General features: G+C 50.9%; 2 protein-coding genes across 2 annotated transcripts; both read right to left on the bottom strand.

Annotated features, from left to right (window-relative positions):
- Positions 1-999: 999 nt before the first annotated feature.
- Positions 1,000-3,135, bottom strand: LOC118239613 (MLV-related proviral Env polyprotein-like). The gene has a single exon (XM_035452161.1). It carries the CDS (start codon positions 2,997-2,999, stop codon positions 1,020-1,022), a length of 1,980 nt encoding a protein of 659 aa, XP_035308052.1. The 5' UTR covers positions 3,000-3,135; the 3' UTR covers positions 1,000-1,019.
- Positions 3,136-6,320: 3,185 nt separating this feature from the next.
- Positions 6,321-8,664, bottom strand: LOC113832785 (bromodomain-containing protein 4-like). Its single transcript, XM_027391033.2, has one exon. The coding sequence runs from the start codon at positions 8,381-8,383 to the stop codon at positions 6,533-6,535; it is 1,851 nt and encodes a 616-aa protein (XP_027246834.1). The 5' UTR covers positions 8,384-8,664; the 3' UTR covers positions 6,321-6,532.
- Positions 8,665-9,361: the final 697 nt, after the last annotated feature.

Raw genomic sequence — 9,361 nt, 5'->3', positions numbered from 1 at the left:
TTTATGAATTATATGGAAATCTTAGCCTTTCTGCCAAAATGTCCACATTGAGTTCTACAGATGATGAACTCATTCCTTTTTTAAGTTCCTCATGCTGGTTCTAATGTCCTGACAGGAGCTCTGATCATCATTCATTTGGGTTATTAATGGTGGCACCTGATTCCACCCCCAGCCTTGAAAGACCCCGCAGGGATACTTTCGTAGAGGGAGACCCACACACCCAGGAATCAGCGAGGCCACGAACTGGATGCAAAAAAACAAGAGGCTTTATTGGAGATACGGGTACCCGGGCGACTTAGCTTCTGTGTGGCTAAGCGCCCCGAGCCAAGGGAAAAGGGGTCCTTATATAGGAAAAAGGCGCAAGCTAGGAGCAGGGATTCTATTGGATAATTCTAATGAGGCATTATACAGAGCTATTCCCATTGGTCAATGTATATGAGGCGCTATACAGGGTTATTCAAATGAGGCAAAGTACAGAGTTATTCAAATGAGGTGAAACACAGAGTCTTTCAAATGAGGCGAAATACAGAATTATTTCTATTGGATGGTTCAAATGAGACACAGAGCCATTCCAGATCAGCATATTCTCAAGGTCTGGTGTCTGGTACAGCAGACTCAATTCCCCCCCCCTTCCTGATGGCTGACCTTGGGGGCGGAGACCTTGGGACGGAGTGTTTCTCTTCGGGCGGGGCGGGGGCTCAGGGGCAGAGCTCCAGGCCGGCTCACTCGGTGTTTGTTCTCGTGCTGACCCACCTGGTGCTCGCCCTCGTGCCAGCCCACCCGGTGCTCGTTCTCGGGCTGGCCCACCTGGTGCTCATTCTCGGGCCGGCCCCACCCGGTGCTTGTTCTCGGGCCGGCCCCACCCGGTGCTTGTTCTCGGGCCGGGCGGGGAAAGGCCACCGGGGGTGGGGATCGGGGAAGCCGCCGACAGGAGGAAGAGGAGACAAACTTGAGAAAGAAAGGGCTAAAGGACAGGGGTCTTTCATTCCCCCATTTCTCTTGTGACTGAATGGAATCTTTCATTCAGAGGTCTCTAGATACTCTGGATCTATTTGCTTTAGCTGATGATATTGTTGAGTTAAGACTAAGGCCTGTACAACAGATAGTCGTTCTCTGATGAATTGAGTCAGTTTGTTCAGAATGCAGGGACCAAATATGAGGATCAAAAATAGAATAACCAGAGGTCCCATGAGCGTGGATATAAGGGTAGTCAACCAGGGGGATTTAGCGAACCATCCCTCGAACCATCCTTGTTGAGACTCAAATAGCTGTTGCCTCTGTTTTAGCCTCTCCCTAAGTTTGGCCATGCTATCCCTAACTATTCCTGTATGATCTGCATAAAAGCAGCATTCTTCCTTGAGGGCAGCACATAGCCCCCCTTCCTGTAAAAATAATAAATCTAATCCCCGTCTGTTTTGCAGGACCACCTCAGAGAGTGATGTTAAGGATTTCTCGAGTGCACTGACTGACTCTTCTAGGACCTGGATATCCGTGTGCATGGCTTGTTGTAGAAGCTTAAAATGATTAATTCCCTGTAGGGCAACGGTTCCGGTCCCTATGCCGGCTGCTATGCCCCCCATTGTTATTCCTCCTAATAATAGGGCCACGGTAAAGGATATTGGCTCCCTCTTATATCGGGTTGATTTCTCTAGTACGCTGTAAACATATTCAGGTTGGTGGTATGTGACTTTGGGCCAAAGTTCTATCAATATACAAAAGTCAATGGTGGTGTTGAGAACAGTGGTAGAGACACAGGGAGTCAACCCAGTACTGCAAGCCCAATAAGTTCCATAAGGGGCAACAAGGTATCGGCTGTCCTGAGATAATGGCTCTACTTGGTTACATAATTCTTGATGTGAGGAAGGAATCCTGCCTATGCATAGCCCCTTTCCTGAGACCTCAGATATTGTGAGCTTGTGCTGCATAGCAGCTCCGCAACTGGTAGGTGCTGAGGTCTGGTTGGAGTAGTTGCCCAGTATTGCCACGCCTTCATAATATGGGGGCCGGGAAACTAGGCATAACCAGCATTCCTGAGTCTTGTTGGGGTCTGAAAAATTTAAGGCTTGGTAAACTCCTTGGATTAATTGTAATAATCTATCTCTGGTACCTGGAGGGTCTCTGGTTATCTCGATGTTTAGGGCATCTGGGGTGGGGGAGAAGGTGACAGCACCTGGTGTAGGAGTGATAGCTTTAGGAACGGTAGGGGGTTTAGGGACTTGAAAATGGGTTGGGGATCTCTGGTCCGCTATTACTATGTTTGGCCCGACTGATTGTTGGCTTAGGGGAGTAATTTGTCTGTACAGGGAGAATAAAGTCACCGGATCTTTCCCTGCTCGGTGCAGCCTGAGTCCCCAGACCTTAGGACTATCCCAAGTAGTTCTTTTTCCAGCATCTGTGAACCTTAGGATGAGAGGGTTGCATTTTCCTCCGGGGGTGGCGCCTTGAAAACCTCCCCCTCCGGCACTATCATAACAAGGTCCGCAGGCTCTTTGCCCACATCTCCATGGTCCTTTCCCTGCGTACCCTGGGATCTCCCTCCGTTTGAGAGTGATGAAATCCCAAGAGGAAGAGGGTTTCCAGTAAGCCTCCCCTGTGGTTTCACATCCCCATCTTGCACAGTACCCTTCCTGCGGCCCCCCGCAGCCATGAGTTGGTTTATGGCCGGGGCAAACATAAAAATCCTTGCTTCTTGTTCCTATCCTTCCCCCAGGGTGGTGGCATCCGTACCCTGGGAATGGTTCCTGGTCAGAGGGATCCCAATCAGACCCTACTAAGTCACATAGGTCGACATAGAGAGGAGGGAACCCATCATGTAGAGTCCCTATATAAGTGCTGAGGTTGGCTATTTCCCCGGTCCCTAGATTGGCTATTTTCCAGGTGATATTATAAACCCTGTGGGGGTTAGTTGCTACATGGGGGGTAAACAGACAACCAATCAACAGGAGGGTGTACGAGAGAGTCTTATCTTTAAAGGATTTTGAGTGCGGTGTGCGGTCCATTCTGATGCAGTGGCTGAATCGGTGGGTCGGGCTGGCTTTACATGTGAAGCATGTATCCAAGCTGCAATGCCGTCTACCTTGAGTGCGGTGGGAGTGGTAAGCAAAACGATGTAGGGTCCCTTCCAGCGGGGTTCAAGGTTCTTGGCCTGGTGACGCCGGACCCAAACAGTGTCCCCGATCTGGTAGGAATGGGGGATGGTGGGATGGTCCCTCTGGTCTTTATAAGCTTGAGCAAGGGGTTTCCAGACCTCCCGTTGTACTAGTTGGAGGGCCTGTAAATGAGCTTGGAGAGAAGGGGAGTTAGCAAAATCTGAGACATCTTGATCAAGAAAGTTAATGATAGGAGTAGGTACTCCATACAGGATCTCAAAGGGTGTGAGCCCATGTGGTCCAGGGGTATTACGAGCGCGGTAGAGTGCTAGGGGGAGTAGGAGGACCCAGTCTCTAGTGCCAGTTGCAAGCGACAATTTTGTTAAAGTCTCCTTGATTGTTCTATTCATCCTTTCTACCTGTCCTGAACTTTGGGGTCTATAAGCACAATGTAATTTCCAATCAATCCCCAACAAGGTGGCCACTGACTGACTTACCTGGGAGACGAAGGCGGGCCCATTGTCTGTTCCCAATACCTGAGGCATCCCATAACGGGGAAAGATTTCTTCAAGCAATTTCTTAGTAACGATCTTGGCTGTTTCATGTTTAGTAGGGAAGGCTTCAACCCATCCTGAAAAGGTGTCTACAAAAATTAATAGATACTTGTATCCATATTTTCCTGGTTTAATCTCAGTGAAATCTATCTCCCAATGTGTTCCGGGCCGGTAGCCTCTGACCCGGTTCCCGGGAGGAAGCTTCAGTCTGGATGCGTTGACTCGGGCGCACGCATCACATTGCTCAGTTACCTGTTTTAGAATATCGTTCTTCCCCAAAAGGAAATTGAATTCCTCTTCTCGTTCGAGGAGCTCCCGCATCTTCTTGGAGCTCAGATGTGTCATCTTATGTAAAAATGTCACTAGGTACTTGGTTACCCGGTAGGGGATGACAGTCTTTCCTTCATAAGTCCAATCCCCGTTTGGTTCCTTTGCGGCTCCCAATTTCTCTAGGGTTTGGATGTCTCTTTGTTCATAGTCCCATGAGGGGAAGGGATGGTCGTTGGTGGGCTCTAGAGCCAGGAGGTTAGTGGTGTCTGTGGTCAGGGCCGCCTCTCGGGCAGCCAAGTCTGCCCTTCGATTGCCCCTTGCTTCGAAAGAATCCCCTTTTTGGTGTCCAGGGCAATGTATGATACTTAAGGCAGCGGGCAGATGAAGAGCCCTTAAGAGAGCGAGGATTTCCTCCTTATTTTTAATGTCTTTCCCTTCGGAGGTAAGCAGCCCCCTCCGTCTGTAAATTTCTCCATGTATATGGGCAGTGGCGAAGGCATAACGACTGTCTGTATACACGGTGAGCCTCTTACCTTCTGCCAATTTTAGAGCCTGCGTGAGTGCTATGAGTTCTGCCCTCTGTGCGGAAGTTCCAGGGGGGAGTGCCTGGGCCCAGACGACCTGATTCTCTGTGGTGACTGCCGCGCCCGCCTTTCGTTCTCCTTGATGCAAAAAGCTGCTTCCATCCGTGAACCAGATGTGGTCCGGGCTAGGTAGAGGCTGGTCAGTCAGGTCGGATCTCGCTCCATGGGCCTCGGCCAATACCTGTAAGCAATCATGAGCCTCGGGCTCCCCAGGGAGGGGGAGCAGGGTGGCTGGGTTCAGAGTCACCAAAGGCCCGAAGTGGACCCGGTCTTTGTCTAACAGCATAGTCTGGTAATGAGTCATTCGGGCATTAGTAAGCCATCTGTCTGGAGGCTGTCTGATGACTGCCTCTACTGCATGAGGGGCATGTATGGTCAAAGGCTGCCCCAAGGTTAGCTTGTGAGAATCTTTTACCAGCAGGGCTATAGCAGCAATCATTCGAAGGCAGGGTGGCCATCCCGATGCCACAGGATCCAATTTCTTGGAGAGGTATGCAGTGGGCCTTCTCCAAGGCCCCAGTTTTTGGGTGAGGACTCCCTTAGCATAGCCCTCCTTCTCATCTATAAAAAGTTCAAATGGCTTAGCTAAGTCCGGTAGACCCAGGGCTGGTGATTCAAGGAGAGCCTTTTTGATGTCGGTGAAGGCTTTCTTTTGGGGCTCTTCCCATTTAAAAGCAACCCCTGGCCGAGTGAGGGGGTAGAGGGGAGCCGCCATTTCGGCAAACCCAGGGATCCATAGGCGGCAGAAGCCTGCCGTTCCCAAGAATTCTCTCAGTTGGCGGGGATTTTGTGGGGTGGGAATGTCTAAGATGGCTCGCATACGGGCTTCCGTTAGCCATCGACGTCCATCCTTTATCTTGTATCCTAAATAGGTCACCTGTTTCTGACATATCTGGGCCTTCTTGGCGGATGCCCGGTACCCTAGGCTCCCAAGAGTCTGGAGGAGGGCTTGAGTGCCTTCCTTGCATTCCCCTTTGGTTTTGGCTGCCAGGAGAATGTCATCTACATATTGTAAGAGGATTAGAGCGGGGTACCTAACCCGGAATTCTGCCAGGTCCTGATGTAAAGCTTCATCAAAAAGGGTAGGGCTGTTCTTAAACCCTTGAGGTAGCCTAGTCCAAGTCAGCTGCCCAGAGATTCCAAGGGCCGCATCCTGCCATTCAAAGGCAAATATAGGCTGGCTGGTGGGATGCAGGCGGAGGCAGAAGAAAGCGTCTTTAAGATCTAAGACTGTGTACCAGGTATAGTTAGGTGGCAATCCACTCAGCAAATTGTAAGGGTTGGGGACAGTAGGGTGTATGTCCTCTATCCTTTTATTGACTTCTCTCAGGTCCTGCACTGGCCGGTAGTCATTAGTTCCCGGCTTCCTAACGGGTAGCAAGGGTGTATTCCAAGGAGATTTACAGGGCACCAGAATCCCTTGTTCAAGTAACCTTTTAATATGTGGCCGAATTCCTTCGCGGGCTTCTTTAGGCATTGGATACTGTCTGACGGATGCAGGAAGGATGGCAGCTTTTAAGGTTACTATAATTGGGGCCTGGTTAATGGCAAGGCCCATTCCTCCTGTTTCAGCCCAGGCTTGGGGAAATTCCGCAAGCCAGTGATCAAGGGTTTCCTGATTGTTCGAATTAGTCCTCTTTTCATGGAGTCTATATTCATCTTCTATGGACATTGTCAAGATGGTAAGGGGAATTCCCTCTGGCCCTGTGACTTTGACTTCTGACCTCTCAAAGTGTATTTGAGCTTTTAATTTGGTCAATAGGTCCCGTCCTAGTAAGGGGTAGGGGCAATCTGGCACATGGAGGAAAGAATGCATAACCTTACCGGTCGCGAGCTGGAGCTGCCGATTTGTAGTCCAATGGTACTGCTTTCCGCCTGTAGCTCCCTGTACCCATGCAGTCCGGTGACTCAGGGGTCCGGGTGACCGATTCAGAACGGAATGTTGTGCCCCTGTATCGACTAGGAAGGTGACCGGATGCCCCCCGACTTGCAGTGTTATCCTGGGCTCAGGGGGGGGCTCCTGGCCCCGACTCCTCTAATCTTCTAGGTTCAGGAGGTCAGAAACCCTTGGCGGTGGAAGCTTGGCCCGGGGGTTCTTAGGGCATTCTCTTGCCCAATGTCCTTTTTCTTTACAGTAAGCACATTGGTCCCTGTCCAGGTGGGGCCCCCTTCTGTCATCCCTCTGTCTATTCTGTCTCTGGCCTGTCACTACTGTGGCCAATAACCTGCTCATTTCTTTATTCCGCTTACGGTCTCTCGCAACCTCTTTTTCCTCAGCTTCCTGTCTTAGTCTTTCCTCTCTCTCCTGAGTTTCCTTCCTCCAACGTTCTTCTCTTTCTATCTGTGTTTCCCTCTTATTAAAAATACGTTCTGCTTCCTTCAACAAATCTTGGAGTGTATATCCCTGTAGATTTTCTAGCCTTTGAAGCTTGTTTCTTATGTCCGGGGCTGATTGCCAAATAAAGGACATAGAAACGTTGGTGGCCTGACCTGGATCTTCCGGATTATAGGGAGTATACATCCTGTACGCTTCTTTCAATCTCTCTAGAAAAGCGGCAGGTGATTCCTCCGCACCCTGTATTATCTGCTTCACCTGGGCCAAATTAGTGGGTCTGCGTCCTGCCCCCCGGAGTCCCGCTACCAGCAACTGGCGATAGAGACGCAGGTGGGTCCTACCTGCTTCGGTGGTAAAATCCCATTCAGGTCTTTCAAGAGGGCAAGCCGCATCAATTTCATTGGGCAGCTGGGTGGGCTGCCCGTTTACTCCTGGGACATTTTTTCGTGCTTCTAGTAGCACGCGCTGTTTCTCTTCCGAGGTTAAAAGGACCTGCAAAAGCTGCTGACAATCATCCCAGGTGGGTTGGTGAGTCGTGAGTACCGACTCTATGAGAGATGTCAGCCTCACGGGGTCTGCAGAAAAAGAAGGATTATTATTTTTCCAGTTATAGAGGTCCGATGCTGAGAATGGCCAATACTGAGGTTGGCCGTTCAGCCCAGTTCGGAGGGGCAGAGTGGTTGAATCTGGAACGGGCTGCTCCCTACGACCTCTTAGTCGATAAGCCATTGGTGAAGGGTCAGGGGCCGCTTCCGCCAAGGCAGCGGCGGAGTCCGCTTCTGCCTCTGGTGGGGGCGGCAGTGGCGGATATGGCGGGGGCTCCTCCGTTAATAGATCAACCAACTGGTCTTCTCCCGGAGGGAGTACCTTAGGTGTCTTCTTTTCTTTAGCCTTAGTGTCTTTCACCACGGTAGGGTAAAGGTTGGAATGGGAAGGGGGGTTGGGAGGAATCAAAGGAGTGGGAGGTGTAGGGGCCGAAGGAATGGGTCGGTTGGAGCGGTTAGAGGGGGGGAGGAGAGAGGGGCCCTTGGGATGTAAGAAAGGACGTACCCAGGGAGGGGGGTCCTGAACCAAAGCCTCCCAAGTGACGATATAAGCCACTTGATCGGGATGCCCGTGTGGTCCAGGATCCATAATCTTCTCTTTTATCTGGAATATAGTCTGGGGGTTAAAGGTACCATCTCGCGGCCAGCCTACGTCAAAGGTCGGCCATTCTGAAGAACAAAGAGTAATCCATTTGCGTTTACGCACATTAACAGATTGGTTATGAGCATATTCCTGTACATCTTTCCAGTGGGAGAGTGTTAGGGACAAAGGAGTGGTGACAGTTTGCCCCATAGTTTCTAGGCTTAGGAGGGCACAAATGACAGCTACAAGACAAAGACCGAATAACACAGAACAGACTTTCGCAGCGCGGTTTCGACAGAGAGTCGACAGAAGGAATTGAGAGAGAGTCGAGGAAGGGGGCCCTCCTTCCTCGTCCCCAGTAAAGATTGCAAATCCCTCAAGCCGAGGGCCTTCTCCAAAGAGACTGGGAAAATGTCCAGTCATAGATCTAAGTTCAAAGTACAAATCTCTCACCCTGAGGGCTTCCCAAGTTCAAAATACAAATCCCTCTTCCTGAGGGCTTCCCAAGTTCAAAATACAAATCCCTCTTCCTGAGGGCTTCAAACGCTACCAGGACGTCTCCTGGAGCCGCGGTCGGGAGTTCGGACCCGTCAGTCCCTCCTCGGATCCGCCTACAAATGTACACAGCTGTATACTACAAACGCAAGCGCAATTTCACAAGACAGACTCAGACCAGACAAGACAAAACAGCGGATCCGCACAACACTTACCTCCCAGACGTGGGTCGGTGGTCCCTGGGCGGGTCTCGATCCCGGACCGAGCCCCCAAATGAAAGACCCCGCAGGGATACTTTCGTAGAGGGAGACCCACACACCCAGGAATCAGCGAGGCCACGAACTGGATGCAAAAAAACAAGAGGCTTTATTGGAGATACGGGTACCCGGGCGACTTAGCTTCTGTGTGGCTAAGCGCCCCGAGCCAAGGGAAAAGGGGTCCTTATATAGGAAAAAGGCGCAAGCTAGGAGCAGGGATTCTATTGGATAATTCTAATGAGGCATTATACAGAGCTATTCCCATTGGTCAATGTATATGAGGCGCTATACAGGGTTATTCAAATGAGGCAAAGTACAGAGTTATTCAAATGAGGTGAAACACAGAGTCTTTCAAATGAGGCGAAATACAGAATTATTTCTATTGGATGGTTCAAATGAGACACAGAGCCATTCCAGATCAGCATATTCTCAAGGTCTGGTGTCTGGTACAGCAGACTCAATTCCCCCCCCCTTCCTGATGGCTGACCTTGGGGGCGGAGACCTTGGGACGGAGTGTTTCTCTTCGGGCGGGGCGGGGGCTCAGGGGCAGAGCTCCAGGCCGGCTCACTCGGTGTTTGTTCTCGTGCTGACCCACCTGGTGCTCGCCCTCGTGCCAGCCCACCCGGTGCTCGTTCTCGGGCTGGCCCAC

The sequence above is a fragment of the Cricetulus griseus genome (assembly GCF_003668045.3).
Source record: "Cricetulus griseus strain 17A/GY chromosome 1 unlocalized genomic scaffold, alternate assembly CriGri-PICRH-1.0 chr1_1, whole genome shotgun sequence".
NCBI lineage: Eukaryota > Metazoa > Chordata > Mammalia > Rodentia > Cricetidae > Cricetulus > Cricetulus griseus.
The sequence above is the reverse complement of the archived record's forward strand: the minus strand, read 5'-3'. Positions and strand labels throughout refer to the sequence as shown.